Below are 26,203 nucleotides of genomic sequence, written 5' to 3'. Positions count from 1 at the left end.
CTTGGAACAATTCTAAAGGAGTTTTTAAATAGTTCGACCAAACAAATGGTAGAAAAAATAATATCGGTTAAAATGAATGAGGGACTTGAAGTTATTTCCAGTTAAGGTTTTTGAGGTTTGTAATTTATTTTTTCCTCGTGGTGGTGTGTAAGCCAGTTTTGCAAATCACAAGGAACTTTACATCTGCTACAGTCTTGTTTTGGAAAATCTCATGAAATGGCTTCACTCAGAAGGGGCTTGCCCATTACAAAATAGAATGAAAAGAAGTCACAGCAGCAGTGTATATCCTCTTCTTTGGATATAGTGTTTCTAAGTCTAAAGGTTTGTCAAAATTAGGAAGTTCTGCTACAGCAGTGATGTAGTAGCTTTGATGATCTGTAGCTGTGTAGGATAATCTGCTGTTTAGTGCTGTGTTATGGAGAGTGGAGTATCTTTAGTCCAATATACCACAGAATTCAGTGCTTCTTGTCTTAAAGAAGCTCAACCGAAACCTCTATCAGTTTGTAGAATGGTTTTTGCATGCAGCAGCAGAGCAGCAGGCAAATAACTAGTAGAGAAGTTAGTATCCCTGGTTTTACAGGGGGAAAAAACAAAGCAGCAGACAGAAGACTTTCATTTATCCAGAGAATAAGTTGCAGGAGTGTAAATTCCCTGAATTACTTGTCTCAGAGCTACCTTTACAAAGTCCTCTTACTCTACATCTCTGTCACCCATGAATTGGGGTTGACAGCTGCTGTAGTTGCTGTTGGTTTTATTTGAAGGTTTCACTGGAATTGCAGTATGACCACTAACTGTGTAACATGTAGTTACCTGAATGTTGACTTCTAAAAATGTGACTATCTTAATCAGGTATCTTTAATTTAAAATCTTAGAAGTACATGAAAATCAGAACCTTATAATTACTCAGGTTTTATAAAACGCAACCGGCAATGTAGCAAAAATCAGTGATTTGAATGTAAAAACCCTGCAATTTAAAGCACAAATCCTTCTATTCATTTAGTTTTCCAAGTAATTGCACTTCTGCAAGCTGATGGTGTGCTTTGTAGCACTGCTATGTACTGCAGAAGTGGGCACAGCTCATTGTTTTGGAATCGGGGTCTCCTTCATTTTGGCCAAAGGTAAGCAAAAGGTGACCATATGCACAGCAGGTGAAATCTTGCATGAAGAAATAGTCGGAATTTTTTAGAAGGTCAGCAGCTTCCTGTAAACACCACTTAATGACTGAAGTTTGACACTGGCACTGTACAAAGAAAAATACACTGCATTTTGTTCTGAATTATTATTATTATTATTATTATTATGCATCCTTTTGATACATGCTAGCATGAAGTTCTTAGTTTTCTTACTGAAGGCAACATTATGAGTCTTTTACTGGGGGAAAATGAAAAAGACGAAAACAACTTTTTATAGGAAAACAAGAGTCCATCTTTTTAATAAAATTTACAAATACTTCTAATAGAACTTTTTTTCCCACAGCTAAATATGACCTTCATCAGTTTCATTCTCAAGCAGTTTCTCCCAATATGTATCCATTTTATTTTGTAACAAATCAATATTTCTCTCTTAATTGCCGCTCAGTCAAGTGAAAAATGAAATTTTCATACAGCTCCAAGCTGTGGAAACCACTATGCTGAATGATGCACTGTGCAGTCTTTTTATGGGAATTATTTTGATTTCAGCTTAAGGTTTTCACTGAGGAAAGAGAAAGAAATTTAAAGAAATAAATTACAAAATCTTACATCAAAAGTTTTTTCATGCTGGTTAGTCTGGCCTGAGGTGTGGGGCATAAAAATCCCCGAACAGTTAGAACAGACTGGCTGATGAGGTTTGGGCCATATTGCCGTCTCCTACTTTTACAGCCTCCTACACAACACACATGAGAGCAGCACTTTGACCTTCGTGTGAGTACAAAAAAGTGGCTGTATTGCACATTTTCAGTATTACAGATTCAATACAGTGATTTTCTCTGCAAGTTGGGTGCACATTTCATCACTTCATCATGGGTCTGAAAGCTATTGTGTGTGCCATACTCATTCCAGACTCTAATATACTGGGCAAGCTGTTGCACTGAGTAATAGTGCTACTGGGGTGCAGCATTACCTGTGCGATAGCTGTACAGGGGACCTGCCTCGTGCTTCCCAGAAAGTCACTGCTACAAGCAGCGCAGAGGCGACAGGTTGAATTCCTCACCATCTATCTGTATTCATGGTTGTGCATATATGCAGAAATTCCTGGCTATTTCCAAGTAGTTCTGCAGTTAACTAGCCTTATGAGGCTGGAAATCAGCAAAAAAAAAAAAGAAAAAGAAAAGAAGAATTAACTGATCAAGTCAGAAGAGTTGTTGTTCCTGAGTTTGCTCAGCAAGAGGCACAGCATGTCCTACCAGCTCTGTGCTAGTTTGATTAGTATATAAAAAGGAAAGTGATTTATATCAGAGTTGTTCAAATGTGCTTGCTCTACCTTTTATGAGGTAGTGTGAATTATTCTTATACCTGTTGGCAACGTACAGCTGTTGAAAGCCGTTGATACAAGATAGATTATTTTAGCTTGGGATGTGGTATTCAGGGAGTGTGGGAAGTAGCAGGGCAATAGAGGAGTTGATGTACAGCTGGAGTCAAAGGCTAGACTATTACTTAAATTCAGACTTCTGTTATTCAGTTTGCTGACAAACAAAACTAACCCCTGAGAAGATCAGCAAGCTCCTTTTCTTTTAGTCACCAAACTCCCTGACCTTTTTTTTTTCATTCTGACAATTTTTCCGTATTACATTTTGACCATCTCTCCAGGGTTATTGTTTTTCTACTTTTAACTTCCAAGTTGGTTTGTTCCCCCCCCCACCCCAAAAGGCAATACTACTCTAAAATCTCTTATTATTAGAGGCATTATAATAAAGCTTATCTTTTTATCAATGTACTGACTTCCGTTTTTACGCAAGTCATATGTATGTTTCTTACTCAGTCTCCTCTAAAATACGTCTTAATTAATTTTCTTGCAGTTGTTCTTTTCAATTGTTTTTATTTCCTCAGTCATTCTTTACCTCTTCCTGTACCCTAACAGAGGAAGCTTAGAGTCCACCAATCCTCGTAAAATAATTAAAGTGGAAATGCTAATGCTCTTTGCCTACAGTAACTCTTCCAACCAAAATAATTTCCCTGAAATGTTAAACCATTCAGGAGAATGTATATCTCTAAAGATGGGAAGAATTGCTCATTTGTGTTATTGTATGTGTTCAAAATTACACGTTTTTTCATTTTGTAGCATCTTTGCATTTTGCTTTGATTTTTTTGACCAGTAGTATCAAATCAGTATATATTTGGGACAGCTATCTTTTATCAGTTTCAACAAGTGACATTTGAGATAACACTCATCTCCAAATTTAAAAGTATAAAGCCTGAAATTAAATATTGTCTTTAAGCCTTATTTATGGACTTTGACTGATCTAGTATTAATTGACTTTATGGATTTATAATAATTGTCTTATGGATTGGACTGCCCAAGTGTGAAGTGAGTTAGCACTGCATATAGTACCTTAGTATGAACTTGCAAATTAAATGTAATTTTAAATTAATTAGCTTGCTTGCTTTTCCCATTACAGGTGCAACAACCGAACACAGTGTATAGTAGTTACTGGATCAGATGTATTTCCTGATCCTTGTCCTGGAACATACAAGTATCTAGAAGTTCAGTATGAATGTGTTCCTTACAGTAAGTATAATCTTTTTATTCTTGCTCACTTCCTCTGGCCCTCACAATTAAAGCTGGAGTGCTGTTACATGGAAAAGAAGCATATGTTTATGGCCTACGGATCCATTATGCATGCAGAGCACTTGCAGACTAGGGCCTCCAATTAGCTTCACGAAGTGTGGAAGGAAGCCATGGTGTGATGCTGGCCAAGTGTCTGTCTGTGTTCTTAAGTGTTTGGCTTTTAAGGCTACTGTTTTTCCAGAAAACAAACTCAAATTAGCTATTCAATAGGCCAGATAGAAATTTGTACTTTTGCCCGCTACCAGTTGCTGACAAATTGGCTTGGCTCACAGACTTCTAAAGCAGGAATTGACTTCAATTTTAATCATGATCTACTTGAAAGGCTACCTGCTGTTGTGGTGAATTTGGGTGCACAGCAAAACGCAACACTGACACTCGGAGGCAAATGACCTGGTTGGGGACATTTTAAAATGACTTTGTGCTTCAGGGGCACATAGAAGTGAACACAAATTCAGAGTGAATAATTAATCAACAAGTTACTTAAACTTGGTTCTTAAAAGCAATGGGGAAAAGAGTGAGAAAGAAATGTTTACTTTTAATGTAAAGGAAAAATAAAAATTGTGCCTTGAATTAGCTGTCAAAACAGAATTTTTCACTGAAAACAAATACTGAAATCATATTGAGATAGAGAAATTTGAAGTTCTGTACAATATTCTTTCTGTTGCCAAAATTCAGTAGCTTTAGACATACTTCTTACTTCCTTGCAATAATTAATGCTTTTCTTCATTGACATGCATGCATGTTTATAAGAGTTCTGCAGATTCAACACTTTTAACTGGATTTGCTTTCTTGTAAGGTCATTCTTTGCAGTGACTTCTCCCTCGTCCTGTAATTCAACAGAGAAATAGCTGTGTTTGCAGTGGAATTTGAGCAGTGCACTGATCATTCCCTTAAGTTACTATTAAGTGTGAATTTCTCAATCTGCAGTAATCCTTAACCAAAGTCACATTTTCTGTTGGTACAGGAAACAGGCCAAGTCTGAGATGCAAAAACACTGTGGTGACAGTATATATCCAAAAAAGGAAGGAATTGAGTTCTGACATAAGCAAAGCTATGTCAAAACTGTCCGTGCTGTTTCCTGCACAACTTCTAAATTTAGACGTCTTAAACCAAAACACTACTTTATACTGCTTCACCACACTGAACCTTCACTGTTGTTAAAGGCCAAACACAGATCATCTCTTTTTTCTTCATTTCTGCTGTGTCATTGTGAAATGGTTGCTTGCTGATTTTTTTTCCTGTACCATTTGTAGGATTGGAAGCCTACTGCATACAGTGATCCCTAGTACCATTCCTCCTGTGTGTAGTATCGGTGGCTTGTTCTAAGTGTTCTTCTCGTGCCACTTTTGAGGAGTTATGTCTTACCCTAATCTAACCGAAGTTTTGTTCCATAAAGATCATTTCCACTTTAGCATTATTTTCATTCCCAAATTCTCAGAAAGAGGGCAGTGCATCTGATTCCAAACCATGAGGTCAGTCAAATGACAAGAGGTTACGTTTCCAGTTCCAGTAGGCTAGCTCGTAGAGAAAAAGCGTAATGCAAATAATGTTCAAACATAATTTTTTGTGCTGTTTTAGGAAGAGAAGTGTGGATATGTTCTACCGATTGGGTATTGCTATCTACAGGAACCTTTTCTTTTCCAGTTTTCTGAAGTATAGTGCCACAACGCTGCCTACCCTGTGTTCTAACATGTAGATATTCTACTTTTTAAATGTTTATTTTTGTTTACTGTCAATTGCATTGGCCTAGCCTTTGAATTATGTAATTCTGTGTCTATCATAATTCAGGATTCTGGATGCTTCTTGTATTTCAGAGTCTCTTTTAAGTTTTTGAGTTTGTCAACTGCAGCATGTACAGTGATGACATTATGCCAAATTCCAGAATTGTAAGAGGCATCACTCGTCATTACCAGCAGTCATCAAAAAGGTTGCCAGTTGCTATAATCAGTTTGGAAGTTTGATTTCAAACCACATTATGCTTCAGTAGCCGTTTTGATTGTTGACCATCTTTCTTCCCTGTCCCACAAAGCCTATTCTGGTATTTTTCCAAGTCACTTTTTTCTGATGCTTGATAAATTCCAGTTACCATGTCTGATTTTTTTCTCCCTTACTTGTTCCAGTGCTCCATATCTAAGCGTACGGAATGACTGAAATCATTAGGTTTGCAAATAGCATCTGTCCCAGCATAAGAGACTTATTAGGAAGGCGGGATAGGCTTTTGTGGGCCTAGGAAGGGAGGGGTTTAGTGATCACAGCATTTCTAACAAAAAGTTCAGTGAGTTTCTTACTTTTTCTGAACTTCATCTTCAGTTACTTCAAGACTGCAAATTTTGCTCTGTCTCACTGTGGCACCTTTCAGACCATGAAAGATTACAAACAGCAATCATACCAGGTTTTGTGGTGAAAGTCGGGAGTTCTTACATACTGGAGTTGGTGTCACCCTTGTACAAAATGCAGTTTATGAGCTCCTCTGTGTGTTGCTGGCCTCCAGAAATACATAGCTGCTTGGCTGATAATACATACTGATTGAGCTTTCTCTGGGTTCTACACTGGTCACCCTCATAAGAAAGTACTTAATTAAAAACTTCCTTTTTTGCATCTCAAAGTGTAGACAAAAAAACCCCCAGCTATCTCAATGATACTTCTCTGGAACTAAAATTCTTAACATATTTGATAGACATTGCTTTGTCCTAAAATAAGGGTGTTATTGATTAAATTACTAAGAAATTGAGAGTACCATACTTGACATTTATGTCAATTATGCTGCACAATGTATGTTGACGCTTTGACTGAATAACAGAAGTCAGCCCTTTTATAAAGAAGGACATCAAAAGTACCATTTTGTACATCTGTGCATTTTTATTTTAAGCTTTTTTTTGGTCTCAGGAATTCAATAGAAAACGTTTTAAGTGTTTTATTCTCTCTCTGTCTGTATTGATTGGACTTTGCAGCATTTGTTTATTTCAATAAGCCCATCTGTCCCTGAAAAATGTACAGCTGTACACCAAAGCACACAGAGCAGACATGCCAGTAATGATTTTAGTATCCCTATCTTCTTCCCCCTCTCCTATTACTAATTCTAAGCAGGTACAATATCAATATTGTGCTTTGGCAAGGAATAAACTCATGCATAAAAATTCACAAACAGAATCATCTGAAAGTCATTAACACTGATTGTGAAACGCAGGAATTCACCTCAGAATACATCTTCTGTTTACTTGGGTAACTCAAGAGTAACAAATTGCAGAAGAAAAAGTATTTACCTAAAGATGTATAAATGAACAAAGGCTAGGAAAAGTACTGCTCATTTTGAGAATGTGAACCCCCTCCCACTCCCTCATAAAGTTTTGGAATTGTTCCCTGAAGAAACACTAGATCAGCTCAGACAATACCATTCTCTCAAGATAATCATATGTAATTTTGTTAAATGAAACTGAAAATCCAAAACTTTATGTGAAACATACATTCTTCAGGATAATACTGAAAAGGTAATAGCTGTGCAGATAGTTTTGATACACTTCCTTGGTATCAGCAGCTACTGTTACACAGATTGGTACATCTGTCATTTTCCAGTTCATTTTATGAAACTAAGGGAGCCTACTTCAAAGTCTACTGAGTATATGAAATAGATTTTATTGCAAATAATTATTGAAAAGCTATTTACTAGCTGGACTTCAGCTATATGTTTTCCTGTAACATGTTGCTTAAAACTTCCTTTGGGAAAAATTGCTATAGTAATATAACTTTGTTAATCGAGTTCGGTTTGTAATTTCCATGTATGGTGTGGCGGGGTGGATATTTGTTTAAACACTTAGTATGACTGTCCTTGCATACTAGCTTGCTGTTTCGGGCTTAATCGATGGTGCTGGAGAATATCTGAATGAGCTAAATGTTAATTTTTTCTTCTCTTTTCCTCTTGTTTACTGTGCTTTTGCTTCTTTTTTCTAGATGTTTTTGCTTATTCCTTCTAGTGTGATTTTGCAGTTATAGACTAAGAAGTGGCAAAAGTTCTCAAGATAACATTCAGGAAAACAAATAAAATAAAGCCTAAGGAGAGCCAAAGGATGCAAGCTGCTTTCTTTACAAGAAAGAAAAGCAGAGGGGTGTCTGGGGCAAAGATGGGAGAAGGTTTAATAAGCACACATACAAACCTATATAATTAATATGCTGCATTTTGTGCTTATAATTACGTAATTAACATAATATGTATATGTGCACTCACACATATATGATAAATCAGTGTGGCACTTAAAAACCAACTTGATAGCATTATACTTTGAGAAGAAGAAGAATATGTATAGCATGCATTAGTAAAGTAATTCATTATTTATTCAGGTTCACTAAGTGAAACTACATGCCAACATATCTGTATTGCCTCCTTAATCTACTAGAATGATTGATCCGTGTTCACTTATGTAACCGTAGAATCTCTTTCCTGCTAGGTTTTCCTGTTGTCTGTTTCTCTTTATCCAATATAGTGCAGTTCTTATTCTCCCTATATTTAGCGTCTGTTACTAATTTAATCTTTAGATTAATAGTCAATTTATGTTAATCTTCTTTCTTTTTTCCTTGCACTTTTTTATTTTTCTTCCGATGCTTAAAATAGAAGTGGAGCAAAAAGGTAAATAACGTATACAGTCCAAACCCCAGCTCCTTGTTATGTGCCTTATGGATGTTAACCTCTTCCCTTCCCCTTCCCACAACACTCTTATATTATGATAATCAGCAGGATCTCATAAGTACACCTCATAAAGAAGTCGACTGTTTGCAATAAAGTGACTTGGCTGCTTGAAGTAGGTGGCGGGGTATAGTGTCTGAAATACTTGGGCTGGAGGGAAGACTCCCTTGCTTTTTTTCTCTCCCTTTCTCTTTGTCTTTTTTTCCCTCTCTTTCTCTCACCCTTGGGTAAATTCTTGTTAATCAAGTGTCATCTTGCCTGGCTTCCAGAACCCTCTCCATAGCATGCCATGGTTACAGGGTTTCCTGGTCTGTTTCATTCATTGCTTTGGTTGTGTTTTGTTTTCTCTGCTCCTAATTGCTTTCTCTATATACCTGATGATTTGTTTTGTTCCTTTATTTTTAATCGAGGCACCTCCTTTTTCAGCCTCACCACTTCTTAAAGTTCTAAACAAGTTGATGTGATTTTTTTTGGACTGAAATGACATAGCGCACTGCTGCACACCAGTTAAAAGCTCTGGAACGTTAATGCGTACTCACTAAAAGTCTAAGATGAAAATGCAGGAGTAGCTCTACATTTTCAGCTGTCTGTGTATGCCATTGAGCCTTGGTCTGTACTAGTGAAAACAGTTCCCATCCACTTTCCATACTGGTACAGCAAGAACATGGTAACTTTAAGAAAAGTGGATGATAAAGGGTGATAATTGCATTAATTATAACATAAGGTATAATCTAGTGCCAATTAAATTGATTTTTTTTCTTCCTGACACAGTCATTATGATTTACCTACCTTTTTTTTTTCCTTTTATTTTTTTCCTTTTACTATGAGAAAGTCTTAATTTGACATAATTCTTGTCTTACTTCTCTCTGTGACTGTTAGTTTTTGTTTGCCCGGGGACGTTGAAAGCAATTGTGGACTCACCGTATTTATATGAAGCTGAACAAAAAGCAGGTGCTTGGTGCAAAGATCCTCTTCAGGCTGCAGATAAAATATACTTCATGCCATGGACTCCATATCGCACCGATACTTTGATAGAATATGCTTCTTTAGAGGACTTCCAAAATGGACGCCAGCAGACGACGTACAAACTCCCGAATCGAGTGGATGGCACTGGATTTGTAGTGTATGATGGCGCTGTCTTTTTTAACAAGGAAAGAACTAGGAACATAGTAAAATTCGATTTGAGGACTAGAATTAAGAGTGGAGAGGCCATAATCAATTATGCTAATTACCATGACACCTCTCCATACCGATGGGGGGGAAAGACTGATATTGACTTGGCAGTTGATGAAAATGGCTTATGGGTAATTTATGCTACGGAGCAAAACAATGGGATGATAGTACTTAGCCAGCTGAATCCCTACACCCTGCGTTTCGAAGCCACTTGGGAAACGACATACGACAAGCGGGGAGCATCCAATGCTTTCATGATATGTGGTGTCCTGTATGTAGTGCGGTCAGTGTATCAGGACAATGAGAGTGAGACCGGCAAGAATGCCATTGATTACATCTACAACACCCGGTTAAGCAGAGGCGAGCATGTGGACATTCCTTTCCCCAACCAGTACCAGTACATCGCCGCAGTGGATTACAACCCCAGAGACAACCAGCTGTATGTGTGGAATAACAACTTCATTCTGCGATATTCTTTGGAGTTTGGCCCCCCTGATCCTGCCCAAGGTAAGAATTTGGGTTTTCTCATTTTTAATCTCTTTGTACTTCCATTCAGACGACTGTGTTATGATATTTTTTGTCTTAAGACTTAGCTCTTGTCAGAAAGGCGAGGAAAAGTTGTTTTGTCTGTGCCATACAGAATTACAGTGGTGCAAGGCAAATTCGCAGAACCTGTGAAGAGAGAGAGAATCTCTTTATTTGGTTTAGAGGCTTGTGCTTTTTTTTTTTTTTTGCCTTTTTTTCTTTTCATACAAGTGTTTAGCTTTTCTGTGTTTAAGAGCGAGTTGAGGAATTGTTTATTTACTGTGTACCATCAGTCGTTTTGACTTCTATAGCTAAACTAAGTTTGAGTTCATTCATCCTGAGCCAGAAGCCTGTTCCTATTCGTTCGGTGTTACCTGGCTTCTGAATCGATTACAACATACATGCAGACCTTTTAACTTCTTGGCGCCAGCAGCTGGGAGTGATGTGTGCTGAAAGGTCCCGGAGGAGCTGTGTGGGGTTAATGTGCAATACCAAGCATAAGTATTTTTCTGCAGCCCTATTTTCACAGTTTCTAATGCCAGGTTAGACAAGATTATCCAACATGTTTTTAGCAGGTTTCTCTATAAGTCCATTACAATTGCAGTTCAGCTCACTTGAAGTTAGAACAACTTAGCTAAAAGGAAAGACACTAACTGCCAAAAGAGGAGAAAAAAACAGAGTTCCTGAGGGCTCAGAAATCTCTAAAAATGACATGAACAGGCACAGCTGCATATTAACATCTGCAGAGGAGAGTAAATACCAAGATAAACGCTCCGTGGCAGAAGATGCATACAGCAAGGAATGGAATGTTGATAAGCTCCTTTAGCAATGAAGGTAATACTTCACTTCTCTCATCTAACTGGTATGCATGTTTAGCAGCCGCTTTTTCTACTTCAAAAAAGTAGTAATAATGGCTTCTCCACATGAAAGGTAGCTATCCTGCTTCAGTGAAGCTGATTCAGGCACAGCACTGCAAACTAAGTAGTGTGCACACGATTATATCAACATACATAGAGCTTTTCCAGGTAAACGAGTACGCAGTACACAGCAGAACAAGGTAGTTTAGAACTGATACATGAGTGATCTCCAGAGCCAAGTGATGATCTGTCCAGTCCCTGGCAGTACATGGCCAGGCTCAGACAGGTTTCGGGTGTCTGGGGACTGAGCTCTGGCTGCAAGGGCAGCCGTCCTGATAAGCCGTCCTGTATATCAAGCTAGTCCATTCCTCAGGGAGGTTTTGGGGCTGCTCTTTGCAGAGACATACCCACCTATGTAATTAGAAAAAATTTAAAGCTTTCATTTTCATACATTCTCATGCATGTCACTTTTCATTCGGTTTAACTGAGATGAAGATACATTTTAAATTCTCCAAAGCTTTAATAGTAACAGGGAAAATGGAGGTGCAGGCTCTAAGGAGCTTTCACAGTTCAGGCAGCTGCCATGAATGTGGCAAAAGCTAATCTTTAAATCATTGCATTGAAGAAAAAGTGTTAAGGAAGGGCAGGGAGAGAAGAAAAGGCTTTGTGGAATTCTTCCTTTGCCTTAGTAAAACATCAAAGGTCTCAAGTAAGACATTTCTTAATGTTTTTATTATGAGAGTCTCCAAGATCGTGAGTTTCAGTACATGTGCTGGCCACATCCCATCTAATACCAGAAAGAGATTTGGGTGTCCACCAGCACTCTTTAATGTTCCTGGGTTCCTTGCTGGCGTGCAAGGAAGGAGAAGAAATGGTTTATTCCAACCAGACTTAGGCAAGAAGGGGTCCAGGGCACACCACAGGGTGCTTGCCTCTCGTCTGAGCTCTTTGCCCGTTCACCCATGAAGGCAGAGACGGAGTCTATTTTGAGTGATTTATGAGCTTGAGTTTTAAATGCATAATGACATCAGTAAATATAGTTTGATTATGGCCTTTTCAAAACATAGAAACCATATGAAGGTGCTGGGTTTATTTGAATATGTAATGCATGTATTTGCAAACAGTATTTTTCCTTATATAAAGCCAACACCCATAATTTTAATTTTGTATGGATCTGTACATAGCAGATCTAAGAATATGTTTCAGTTCATTTCCTCTTTTGCCTAAGCCAATTGCCTGTAGTTAAAGGCTACTAAATTAAAGGAAAAGTTTTTTAATATAATTGTCCTTGAAATGTAAAACTGCTGGAAAACCAAGAAAAGATTCTGGATAGTTTCTAACTCTCTTATATTTGTATTATATTCTCAGTTTCTCTTTGTTTCAGCATAGAGTCTGTATAAAAAATCAGTCCTTCTCTTGTTACACAGTTAAAGGATCTATATGTATAATACACATTTGGATTTTTTTGTCTCATACAGAATTAGACCAGATTTTCAGCACATTTGATGAAGGGTGTTTTTGTGTTTCTTTTGTTCTGGTTTGGTTTGGGTTTTTTTGTTGTTGACTCAGATTACTTAATCATCTACTCAAAGACATAGGATAATACTCTTTAAGTCACCTACACAAGAACCTTTTTTTAGTGTCTTTTGCAGTGGTACTTTAATATCAAGTATTTAATGGTGTCACAAGGTCAGTGCCTCAAAATTGGAAGTCGTTGCCATTTCTGTTCGAACGGTTAACTTGGGGCCATTGAGGGAAACTCAGCGATCTGTGTTCCCTCTGTTGCCGTGGGAGCAATAATGATATATAGACACATACTGATTTTTTTTTTCCTCTCATCTGTCTGTCTTGGCTATCAGTTCTTGTCTACACCATAAAGTCCAACTACCAAGTGCTTCAAAAACAACAGTCTTTCTTCCTACATGAAAGATGGATTTGTCACATTAGAGTCACACTTTTGAGCTCAAGGGTTTATGTTTGCTCCCAGAGCCAAAATCTTGGACTCATCCATGACCCCACACCTGCCTTTTTCTTTCTATTGTTTCTTTCATTTTTAAATCTACCTATTGAAACCTCTGAAATACCACTATAATTAACCTGATATTGACCTTGACCTTGCTGCAGACCTGTGCCATTTTCTCCTCTTAAACTGTCCACGTTATGTGCTCCTTGTACCTTTATTATCTTAAATCTTCAGGAGAACTCTACAGATTTCTAGCGGATGTGGCAGCCAGGCTACTGTTTTACCTTGACAATGCAGTCTGCTGCTCTCCCTTCACCTCCTTCTTCATGTGTTGTTTTGTCTTCTCTCTTCCCATGGGAATATAGTACATAGATGTAGAATAGAACATTTAGGTTGGATAAGGCCCTTAAGATCATCATGTCCAACTGTAAACCTAAAACTGCCAAGTCCACCACTAAAACATGTCCCTGTGCACCATATCTACACATCTGATGCTGAGGAAATGCTGCAGTTTTCTCAGAGGCATCCTGTTTCTGCAGTGCTTGTGTCTCCTGGCATTTGCAACGTGTCTGCCAAGGCAGTGCAACATGTAAAACATTCAGCCTCTTCTACGCCTCAGTCTACATCTTTGACATAGATGCAGAAATGGTTTTCAGAGCTATGGCTGACAAGTACCACTCAGATACTGCAGTAAATCCCATTTTTCTGAGGTTAAGTTTAAAAATTACATTTAAAAATAAAACCCATAATTTAGAAACAAAATAAAATATATCAGGCCCTGCGAAAAGCCGCTATGAAAAAATTGAAACAGACCAGAGTTTTTATATCCTTGGTAAATTTAGTGGGTATGTCCTGTTACATTCATTCTAAAGGAGGTAGCCAAGGGACCAAATGAATCCTTGCTGAAACAGGAGGTTTTAAAGGATTTTTAAGTTAAAAGATCAGGAAGAATGAAGGGAATTTTCCCCCTAAAAAGTTAATATGAGCATTACATTGTAGGGTTTCCTTGGTAACAAGAAGAAGATAAATCCTTTTGTTCTGTGTTAGTGCGTTAGGGAGAGATTTCATCTACACTCATCCCAATTTGTGCTAACTGTGCAAATTGTTCAAACTGAAGTTGTCTCCCCTTTTGTACCGTGATACCCATCATTAAGTTTTATTGGATCACTGCAGGAAAATATGGATGTCATGAGTGTGGACAGAACAGAAACTTGGAAAATACCATCACTAAGGGCTTGAAATAATAGGAGACTAATACAACTAAATCTTTGTAACACCAAGAATCTACAACGAAGTCATGCAGCAAATTGTTAAGTAAATTAGATCATTACTGTTATATCGAATCTGATACACTATAGGTTGATTAAAGAGTGGTTGTACAAGTAAAGACAACATAATAGGGGCCAGATAGCACATTTCTTGATCACAGGTATTTTGCTAATTTTGTGGCGTACTTGTTATCATTTTCAGGGTATATATTTATGAATGGCTGTGTAAACATTTCACTGTCAGCTAAACGGGATTTGGCAGGGTCAACAGAGTGCTGGCTAGCATAATAGCTGGAACCTATAGATAATTACATGAGTCTTAGTGACTTCCCTGCTATTCACTGAAGCATGAAAACAGATACACAGCAGTAATACGCAGTAGGCAGGGAAATCTGGATTTGCACAGGTTTCAGATCTCCATTGCTTTACATGGCAGCTCAGTGTAAGACACCTTTTGAAAACAAAGGCGGGCACATAGCTATTCACATGTCCAAATACACTGGAATACCTGTCCTATAAGAGCATATGTTTACATGAAAAATACATGCAGCTGATTTCTACAATTACCTATATGATGGAGATGAAAATAGAACCATTAGTAATTTCAGAAGTGGTGCATTATCTGGGCATTTCAACACAATTTTAAATCTAAGGTTAGAGTTGTATTTTGGGTGGGGATTTTTTTGTTTTGGCTTGGTTTTTAAAAAATGTATTTTATGCCTGCTTAGAATAGAAACCTGTTGGCAAAGAATACTAGATAGCTTGTGTGCCTTCTCTAAATCTACTCTTCACTGTCAGTTGGGGAACAAAGTTACTATTCCCCTGCTGTCCTAGGCAATTGTGTTATGTTTTTATAGACATCACACTGTTAAACAGGTGTTAAGTTTTACTCCAGTGGTGTCTTCATTTTTAGAAACGGATAGTATGCGTAACTGTTTACATCAGCTGTTGGGAACTGCATGAAACAAATTTAAATTAATTACCCCCAATTTGAGTCTGTGGATTTACTTCCTATTGCTCTTTTTTCTTTTTTTTTTTTTTTTTTTTTAATTTCACAAGGACGGTCTTCAGCTGATAACGAGACATGCCTGTTCTTAAAAAAGGTTTGGAGTTTCTTCTCAGCATGTCAAGCCTAGCCAAAAAGTCAGAAATAGAATTGCACATTGTAAAAGTGGCTTTTTTGGCACTGGACAAAAATTACATATCTTCAGCCTTGTAGAGAGGCTCACCCCTGCTGCTTGGAACAATAGGTTAATAACCTCAACATGGAGTTTGTTCTTCTTCTTAGTTGTGGCATATTAATCATCACTGGCATTACCTTCTGTTGGTAAAGCACTCTGCAAGACCTTGCGTGTGAGTCCGCAGATGCCATCACCCTCAGCTTTCAGAACGAGACACATCAGGTGGTGGCAGCTATCATGTGTCTTCTTGCAGCTCAGCAGAGTGGCCTTGCAGATCATGTTCTCCAACAGGTCATTAAAAATAAAATGATCTGCCTTCTAAAAGGAGGATGTATTCCTTAAAGTGATGTGTTTGGTAGTTTCTTATTTTCTCAAATATTCCCAGATTTCCAGCACTGTCTGAAGTTTCCTGGTATACTCTTAAATACACTGACTTCTTCTTCTTAAAAATTTAATTCAAGATAAAATCTCTTAGAAATTACTTGTATTTTTTTCAGTTTTATGAAAGAGGTGGTTTTGACGTCTTTCTCCTAAAATGTTAGGTTACAAATATACTTCTAAAGTATGTCCTACTATGTAGTTCATTTTTGAATCGTAAGTGATAAGCTTTGAAACTGATTTTAATGGATAGCATTCAAATTGTTCTACCTAAAGTAATGACATCAGGATATTTTAGCTCAGGGTGCAGCACAGAATATGTTTTGAAAATTGTTACCTCACAACCGGACTTAAGAGAGTTGTTATGAATTCTTATGGTGATATTTTGCTCCTGGGACAAAGCTATCCTAAACATTATAGGTTTTGAGTAGTAATTGCAATAATGCTAATACACATTTCAGTGATTAAATATGTACTAATTAGCACAATGTGTTAGGGGATAGATAGTAATAATTGGTTGTTCCCTGCATCATTCTCTGTGCCCACCAGTTTCCCGTTCCTCAGGACCTGATTCAGCAGGTGTTGCCTGACACTTTTGCAAGTGATTGCAAATGCTTTTGACAAATGTTAATTGGGAAAGCACTAGTAAAGCTGGATGCATTGTAATCAAAAGAAAATTACAGCGGTTTCACAAGATGTCAGGCAAGTACTTGCAGAACAGATCTGAGGATTTCAATGGGTTTCGTAGTAGCTGGCTACACCACGAATTTAGCACAATTACACAGACTGTATTCAAGCAGCCAAGAATGAGACTGAAGAGAAGACAGCACTGAAGAAGTTCCTCATTTGTGAGCAAGAGAGGGATGAAAAGCACATCTTTGCATTTAGTCTTTAAAAACAGATTGTGATGTTCAAAAACTCCATTCTGAATTCATGTGAAAATAAGATAAATACATATTTGAGAATCCTAATATAACTGAAATATAATTGAAAAAGGCTTCTGAAATAATTATCTGCCAAACTACTGAAAGTCAATCATATTCAAAACACTAACTTAAAAAACATCTGCCAAAAGAAAGTGAGGCAGCGCTTCTTTTGTTTTTTGTTTATGATTTATCTTACAGAAGATATGTTGTCCAGTAAGTCAGAGTTCAGGGGCGTTGCAGAAGAAGAAAAAAAGAAAAAAGCCACTTTATCCACTGATGTTAATAATAAATGAGTTTCATTTATTCTTGTATCAGGATTTTAAAAATACATGGTATTAGCTTATTTATTCTCAGCACAAGGATCTGTGCTTTTATGTTCTTGTAAAGCACTGGGAACACTAATTAAGATTTGGAAATAATTAATGATAACTGTTTCAGTTACTTTGCTCACTTGCATTATTTCAGCCATTGCTCAATAGATATTTGAAGCTGATGAACATGAATTCCAGGCTGTGTTCTCCACTAGCATTAACTGGTATTATCTCTCCAAAGCCTCAGAACCTTGGCAGAGCTCGGGCTGTACCTCAGCAGCTCCAGCGATGCGTTCCCGATGTGGGTCAGTGGAGTGAGCAGCTGTGAGTCCCAGGCAGAAGTGATTTGGCCTAAGCCGATCCTAGTGTTTCATAAAAGATTAAACTACGTACTTGCCACTGGCTTGAACGAGTCGCATCTTCATACCTGCTTTATCAGAAAGGGATGTTAAGGCCCAAAGTGTTCGAACACAAGAACACCTCGTACATGCTAGGTGCCACTTCTGTTTGGAGCTAATCAGGCATGCTGCAGCTCTCTCAAGCAGAATGGCTGCCGGGTAGGAAGATGTTACCATAATTATTTTCCTGGAAGGTGTGTACTGGGTGACTTGAAGTTTTGGGGTCTGTTTTTTTCAAATGGTCTCATTAGTTACAGCCCACTACCTTTGTTGTTAAAGCTGGACCACATTGTTTACAGCACGCTGATTCAAATGATTCTGTCCATTGAGTTATTCCTTCTGAAAAAGTGATTAAGAAATCTTTAATTGCTTTGAGCATGTTTGTTATGTATTGATAACTCAGTAGGCCTATCAGCTTTTAGAAATGTAACTATCAATTTTTATTACAGAAGAGATTATTTGGGGAATGTGCTGAAACATCATACTGGTATGAGCTGGGAATAAAATAAAAACATCAGTCAAAGTTGTATCTTAGGCACCCAGAAAAGCAATAAGAGTCATACTAAGATAAAGGAGACACAAGAGCATCCTTTAAAACTACATAAATAACATATAAAGAACTTCTTAATATATAATTTTGAAGTCATTTACTTTATTATTACTCTAATTTTCTCTGTGCAGTGCCTACCACAGCAGTGACAATAACCTCTTCAGCAGAGCTATACAAAACCACAGTGTCAACCACTAGCACTACATCACAGAAAGGTCCCATAAGCACAACATTAGCTGGAGGAACAAAGGAAGGAAGCAGAGGACCCAAGCCACCGCCACCCATTTCCACAACCAAAATTCCTCCCGTGACAAGTTTTTTCCCTTTGCCAGAGAGATTCTGTGAACCGACTGAGGCCAGAGGGATTAGCTGGCCTCAGACACAAAGAGGAATGATGGTTGAACGCCCTTGCCCCAAAGGAACAAGAGGTATTGCCTTTAAAAATATATCTTGATCTCAGGCAGACATTTCAAAAGCAATGTGCTGCTCTCTTATGGTGAATTGTTTTTTTAATCTCAAGCTGCCTGTCACACGATTTTTTTGTTACTTGGAGAATGCAGTATCTACAGGCAATGGTCAAGTTTTAATCTGGAAGCAGCATTTGAGCGTAGCCACAGAATTACCTTGTGCATGTGCTTTTGAGAATCCAGGTCAAATTTTAGGGCTTTGCTTGAGGACTGTTGTGAAACATGCTTACTGCTGCCTTTCTCATTATGAGCTCTCCTCTGGATGAGCTCCAGGAAAAATCAAGGGCTTTTTGTTTGTTTGCAGAAAACGTCTGGTAGTTTTCACTGACTTTTTTATTGCTGTTTGTAATCTACATTATTTCCTTACGTTTTTGTCAATTATTGTCAACTACTGCCATTAGCAGCATTCAGAATTTAACATTGCTTAGGAGCACAGTGTAGTCGATTTCCTGAATGTGTGCAGAAAAATGGTTTCCATTTCACTGTAGTTTTCTGTATTTGTTGTAGGAACTGCCTCGTATCTCTGCGTGGTCTTAACGGGAATGTGGAACCCCAAAGGCCCTGATCTTAGCAACTGCACCTCACACTGGGTAAATCAGCTGGCTCAGAAGGTTGGTTGAAACCTTTTAATCTGCTCTACACTGGTGATTAAGGATTTTAACTCTGAGCATTAATAATTCAGTTTGTTGAAGCTGTCTTTATTGCTGTGTGTTCATTTAAAGTATAAGGAGTTGTGTGTACTTTGTGTGCATATGTGTTTTGGTACAGTCTCCCTCTTAAGTTCCTCTATTGAATCTGTGATTACGTGTTTTCATCGCTATTTAAAGCAAAGTAGCTTTGCTGGTGTTCAAAAAACAAAAGCTGTATTTGCTTAATAAATGAAATATTGTAAATCATGCAGCAAAAAACTGTGGTATACAGAAAGGTTTTTGGTTTAGTAAAAATTATACTGTAATAAATAGATTTTCTTCTGAGTGAATTAATAACAGTATGATTAGAGCACAGAGCCACTTTCTGTGTTTTTCTTCCCTACTGAGATGTACTAAGTTTATGAAAACTGGATAATTTGTTGTCAGTACCAGGCTACTTGACTTTCAAATGCCTCAAGCACTAGGATGAACAAATAGATTTCTTACTGTCTGATAATGGCAGTAAAATAAAAGTGAGGATGAACAGAATATCTAGCCCAAAAGTCCCAGTCTGATTTCTGGTTTTGATGGCTGTCAAGAACTGCTTTTGTGTGTCACGGATCTAAGAACCTTTAATCTTCTGAGATAAAGAGAACGTTATTGGTCTCAATTAGTTACAGATTTCAATGTATGTGCAAATGGTTATTTCACCACAACAAAGGTACATGGGGAATTGGAATTAGGAGCCACAAGCAGAACAAGGGACCCTGCTGAGATAATATAAACTTGTCATTTCAGATCAGAAGTGGAGAAAATGCTGCTAGTCTGGCCAATGAACTGGCTAAACACACCAAAGGACCTGTCTTTGCTGGCGATGTTAGTTCGTCAGTGAGGCTGATGGAGCAGCTTGTGGACATTTTGGATGCTCAGCTGCAGGAACTGCGGCCCAGTGAAAAAGACTCTGCTGGAAGGAGTTATAACAAGGTACACACCTCCTGTCACCTTCTCCCGCTGGGATAACCATTGCCCTTGGTTTCTTTATTTTTTTCCTTGCAGAAATACTAATCTATACTTTGTTTCCACATGCTTATAGTTCTGGAATAAACATGTAAGAGAAAACAGCAGTAAATACACAGCGGAAAGTTGCAATTACCTTCTTTAGGGAATACGATACAATTTACAATAGCTGCCTGGTCCTAAAATACATAGCTGTGTCCCTTATTAAAATCTGGAATGCATTATAACTAGTGTGAGGGAAATGGGCATTAGCTCTCAGAAATTCTGTAACAAATCAGCGTGTTTATCCAGTGATCCTTTTAACCCTGAACATGTAATAAAATCAGTGGGATTCTGCATAGGTGCAGGGTTTTATTTTAATCTGACTTCCTGCAGAATAATAGCACTTTCTTAGCCTTTTAAAGACACCAACATCACTTACAATTGATGTTTATAAAAATACCTTACAATGTGTATCTAGAACACAAGTAAGTATTTTCTCAGGAATGATGTTCAGAGAAACATTTCGGAGAAAACTTAAGTCTTTGTGGTTTAAATACAAATCACAAGTGTTACTACCATTCCTCTTTTTCTCAGAGGAGATGCTGTATTTCTCGGCCTCTTCCTTGCATCAGCTTAGTCAACAAGCTGCAAATTTTTTCAGCCTCCTCTACAGATCTCCATGCACTCCTGTGTTATTTTCCAATAGTTTTATTTACAGTTCCTAGCTACTGTTAGAAGAGTTTTCCCAGAGATTGATCAAATTGCCCACACGAGGATACTCTCCTTTGACCTTTTCACACAAATCCCACCGCTTGGGCAAAGATATCTGGGCACCTGTATAAAGGCTGGGGAAAAATGTTTCCTATGTGATAGTTTTTTATAGTCATTGTTGGACAGAAGCAAGGTCAATGTCCAGGCTGTACTTCAAATTCAAGATTTGAAACACCAGTCTAATTTCTTGGTAATTTTGAGCTTTCCAGAACTTGTCTAACTTCTCATTTTCTCTTTTTTACTAAAAAGCTCCAAAAACGTGAGAAGACATGCAGGGCTTACCTTAAGGTATCTCTCCTGTGCTGTCACCCTGCTTTCTCCCTGCTTCAGCAACCTGCCACGCTTTATCATCTTGCTGCATGATCCTATGTATTTCAGTCTTTGATAAATGTGTATTGTGCCCCATATCAGCTGTACAAATGTTGGCTTTGCACAGGTATAACACTCAGAAAAAAAAAAATTAAAGATCAAAGTTTATACCTCTTTTACCTCAACTTGTTCAAAACTTAAAGAGCAGAAATGGTTATCTGAATTGGAAATCTCTCTCTCATAATACAACTTCGGGTAGGGGAAAAACTTAACAACAGAAATTACTTCAGCTTGGATAGTATTTTATATCAAAGACTGTTACGGGTTAATCTGCTTGCATGAAAAATGTACATTATATAGCCTGCTTTGTTCTTTGTGTATTTTTATATGTAGTGACATCACTCTTTCTTACAGTTTTAAGAGTTGTTACAAAGGCCAGATTCAATGACTTCAGGATAAAATGCAAAGACAAACATTTCTGTAACCTTACTAGTAAAACGTGTGACACTTGTCCCATTAACCAGGCTACATGGAAGGCATGTAACACATTGCTAACTGATTTTCAGTTTTTTTCATCTGTTGTAGAATGGTTGTCTGCAGTGGCCAGCTTCTGCTCTACAATACAATGCCAGTAACACCACCTCGCACCTCTGAGAAGAGAAAAAGTCCTAGAACAGATCGTGTCTGTCTCTGAAAAAATTTATTGCACATTTTTTCAAAGTTTCTTTTAAAATTACTGATTTTTACTTGTACTCTCTGAGATAAAATGTAAATTATTTTTGAAAATAACTTTGAAATACTTTGCAACATAATACAATAATTTAGACTCTTAGTTAAGAGGCATTTCTGTGTACAGGGCACTTCTGGCTTTTATCCTGCATCCCTGAAAGTGGATGGGAGATGTCCAGTTATGCAAAAATTTGACAAAAAGAGACAAAGACCTGGAAAGAAATTCACTTCTCAGTAATAATACTAATAGCTTTTTATTAGAGAATATTTTTTAACAGTAATGCAGATATGGTTTGAGTAGATTTGAGTTTTCATACTTCATTTTTAAGAGTAAACATGAAGATGAGCAGTGATGGTGTTACTCCAACAGCTGTGTGATCTTCCCACTGCACACTTGCCTCTGACTGAGAGAACACCTCAGAAATATTGGGCAGGAGATCATTTTCAACAGGAAAAATGCAGAGCTAGATTATCCCATAATAAATAAAAAAGCATTTCATATTAACAAATACGTACTGTCAGTGCTTTATGTAGATACACAAGAAACCATAGCACAACCTTAATTTCCAGCCAGTGTCATTTTCTGTAGGTTTCAAATGGGCTTCTCTGCTTAGATAAGACTAATAAACCTCTTGAAAGTATAAATCAAAAGCTGACTTACACTATGCAAATGAAGCAAGTTCCCACTTTGTGACAGAGGATTCATTTGTACCTCAGATTAGAGGCTCCAATCTGTATTTCTTGGTGACTAATGAATCTGGCCTCTGCAGACCAATTTCTGTTCCACTCTAGTTAATGGCTGCAGCAGTATCAGTGTGAGCATTTTGACTATTCTGTCTTCCATTAGAGAAAGAAAAAAGGCTTTAATGCCACTTCGAAGTATCTTCCACCTGCCAGGAAGGTCGTGGTGGCTCACAATGCAGACAGAAAGAGGATATTAAAATGGATTAGGTTAATTAATGTTGCTCTGACAATAGCCTTGACCAACTTTTCCTATTCGTCTATTTGCACAATATAGTATTAGAGACCGACATCTTTCTGTTTGTACAATGTGTTCTGTTTCCATTCCCAATGCTTTCAAATTGATCAAACAAATTATATATATGCTTAATGACACATTATGACTAGGTAAATGGGACAGAGTAAACGGTGTTTCAGCAGTGCATGGTGTGCTCAATGCACAGCATACTCAACGCACAGATACATTATGCATTAGTGTAAGAGCCTGCCTGCAATTGATTAACTGATTACTCTGATTGGATTATTTTGTAAAAATAATGTAATCATGTCATGGAATTCTTCTTCTTCCTTATTTACTGTTACTTTATATGCAGCTTAATGAACCTTAAAACATGATCATAGACTTGTTACAAGAAAGACTTTTTAAAATGGCAGCTTTATTCAGTTTTACGATTTTGCCTTCACTGATAACAGGGACAGTCAGTGGACATCTTGTTTGCTCTATTGATTTCCTTTTTTAACTGACCTTTGTGCAGGAATGGGAGTTAGTAATCTTTTTAAGTATCTATGAACAGGTACAGGATCAGGAGGGGGAGTGAGAGTTGCTCAAGCTAATTTATATCCATTGAGTCAGCTTCATTTCATGCCTCCTCTAATAAAGAAGGCAGTTTGTCATAGACAAATAGTTTATAGTGCTGTGGCTGCACGAGTTGGGCTAAGTTTCCAGAAGTGTATTATTGCCATTGCAGCCTAAACTGCAGAATGCCAATTTGGGCATTAGTATTTTTAAAGAGAATTCATACATTTTGACATTAACTTCAAGATGAAAGCTTCAGGCAAAACTTCTGGCATTTATTTTTACATTTTTCAGCACATTAATAAGACTGTCTTTGTATCTGATATGAGGCGAGTCAAATCTGCATGTTTACCACTTAGAGACCACACAACGCTAGTGGCTAACTGCACTTATCCAGCAAGAGGATGAAAAATATTTTTATGTTGAAAATAGTCTTCTAGTGCCATTAAATCACAGTAAATCATTCTGACAGTTAAGTATTATAATTGTCACCAGATAACGTTGGAAATTTTCCCCAGCTGCCTAGGGCAATCAGACCTAATAATAGTTTTCTAATGAATGCAGGCAATTGTGGATACAGTGGACAACCTGCTCAGGCCTGAAGCTCTGGAGTCCTGGAAGGACATGAATTCTTCAGAACAAGCCCATGCAGCCACAATGCTACTTGATACGTTAGAAGAAGGGGCTTTTGTCTTGGCTGATAATCTCTTAGAACCAACTAGAGTCTCAATGCCTACAGAAAATATCGGTAAGTCCATTTATTTTCAAGCGTAAGTTAGTCCTGCACATTGCTTTATGCAAAGTCAGGAAAAATACTCCAGAGCCCAACATACTCTTTGAAAGAGGAGCTGCGTAATGTTTGGTGGAAAGGTAAATGATCCTAAGTGGGTGAGACACACTTTTCTTGTTTAGCTCTTCAAAATTAGCATTAGTCTTTAGTGTCATTAATACAGTATAAAATGGAAAGTGGTTGATGTTGCAAACTTGATTTACCACTGAAAAATCGTTAGGAGAATGTATGGATATGAAGAGTGCTTAAATGGCAGAGTATGGATTTTTTTGAGTTAACTGCTTTCTCTAGAGCTGCAGAAATGCTTTCCTGTTATATATAAACTGTTCCTAATGAATTTAAATTACTTTCTTGTAACGTACTCTGCCAGTTAGGTATTTTAGGCACTCAGAACATAGGCCAAATGTTTATATTAAACATGACTGCCTTCAGGTAAAAATGTGTTCAGTGAACTACATCTCCCATAATGCAGAATAGCTATGCTCCAGAGACTGCAAAATAGCTGAAGTTAGTTGGATCATAATTTGGAATTTAAGTGGTGACAGAGAAATGAAGGAGTTTGGTATTAGAGATGTGCAGATACTGGTACGCGGGGTGTGTTAAAGCAAAAATCATTGCTATGCATAAAATTAAAATTCCTTCATCCTATTACAGAGATTAATGTAGTCTCAGTGAGGCACAGGGAAGCTGAACGTCTGCTAATTTGAGGGGTACTGAGATGGAGACTTGGAATAGACTGCAGAAATGAGACTTTTCACATTTCAATGTCTGCGTATTTGTAACTGTCGAAGATGATTCTGCCTAGTTTTTAATTTGAGTAGACAGATACTGGGAAAGGATGGGGAAAGGTGTTACAGTCCGTTATCAAAGTAACTGCACCAGTTGTTTCTGAAAGAATATGGGTAGAGTCACAGAAATCTCTCTCGGGATGTTCACAAGCAGTTCCGTGGAGCTCAGTAGACTTGTCCGAATATCACTTCTTGTGATAAGCTGTCTTGAAGTCATAGTAACACATTACTGATGCCATGCAAGAGTGAATTCCCAGCACACATACATAGGTGTGGCTTAGAGAAAGAAGTAATTCCCTAATCTCATAAATCTTGTCCGTCTATAGTACAGACCTATACTTAGACCAGTTTAATATAATGCAGATATTTGTCAACAAATTGACCACTCTGACCTATACAATTTTACATATCCAAGGGAATCCAGATTTTGGTGGTAATCCCATGAAGGCTTCCCAATATACAATGTGTTAGAAAATTAATACTGAAGTAAGGCTGAGTGGCATCTAATTTTTCAATTTAAATATTTTTTAGAAGAACCAAAAAATGGTTTTCTATAAACCTTTATACCTTCTATAACCTATAAACCTTTTCATGTTTAGGAAAAAAACTAGAATTTTTTTTAGATGCAAATACTGATTTAGCTAAACACATGGCATAAGTATACATAGGTATTTGTTTGCTGACTGTTTTAAAACTTTATATCTAAACCAATATTTAAAGTTTTAAATTTGTTAGCAGAGGATCCTGCATAGACATTAGGAGCGTCAAAATTTAACGTTTGTCTGCAACATGCATGTGTGATATTTTTAAGCGTATATTTTGGGGGCACACATAAAAACAAAGTTTGATGTCATGTTATCACTATTACATTGCTGTCATTTTAGTGCTGTGCACTGGATTTAGTTAAAGAAACTGATTGTCCTTGCAGCATGTGGTACAGATCTGCCTTTATGGTGGCAAATTAGGACAGCAGTGTGAGAAAACTGAATAAAGAGTGGGGGAAATATTGTCATCTGGCATATTGCAATCTGGCCAAGAGACTTTCTGTGCATTCTCCTTCTTTACCACTTGTTTTGGTTTTTTTTTTCCCTTTCCTCTGGTCTACCTAGTTTTGGATGTTGCAGTGCTCATTACTGAGGGCCAGGTGCAGGACTTGAAATTTCCTCAGGGCAGTAAAGGAGGGAACTCTATTCAGCTCTCTGCAAGCACCG

General features: G+C 37.6%; 1 protein-coding gene across 1 annotated transcript in view; it reads left to right on the top strand.

Moving 5' to 3' along the window:
• Positions 1-3,595: 3,595 nt before the first annotated feature.
• LPHN2 (latrophilin 2) overlaps positions 3,596-26,203 on the top strand; it is a gene marked incomplete at its 5' end in the record, with an annotated part of 50,647 nt that continues 28,039 nt past the window's right edge. The window contains 9 exons of the mRNA XM_010016741.1: positions 3,596-3,705; positions 8,375-8,386; positions 9,323-10,123; positions 18,306-18,401; positions 18,948-19,051; positions 19,868-20,053; positions 21,089-21,127; positions 23,979-24,162; positions 26,102-26,203. Of these exons, the coding sequence (XP_010015043.1) occupies positions 3,596-3,705; positions 8,375-8,386; positions 9,323-10,123; positions 18,306-18,401; positions 18,948-19,051; positions 19,868-20,053; positions 21,089-21,127; positions 23,979-24,162; positions 26,102-26,203 (1,634 nt within the window). The remainder of the gene's footprint in view (positions 3,706-8,374; positions 8,387-9,322; positions 10,124-18,305; positions 18,402-18,947; positions 19,052-19,867; positions 20,054-21,088; positions 21,128-23,978; positions 24,163-26,101) is intronic.

Source organism: Nestor notabilis, unplaced genomic scaffold, assembly GCF_000696875.1.
Source record: "Nestor notabilis isolate BGI_N333 unplaced genomic scaffold, ASM69687v1 scaffold4336, whole genome shotgun sequence".
In the NCBI taxonomy this organism is placed as follows: Eukaryota; Metazoa; Chordata; class Aves; order Psittaciformes; family Psittacidae; genus Nestor; species Nestor notabilis.
This window is presented reverse-complemented; position numbering and strand designations above follow the sequence as displayed.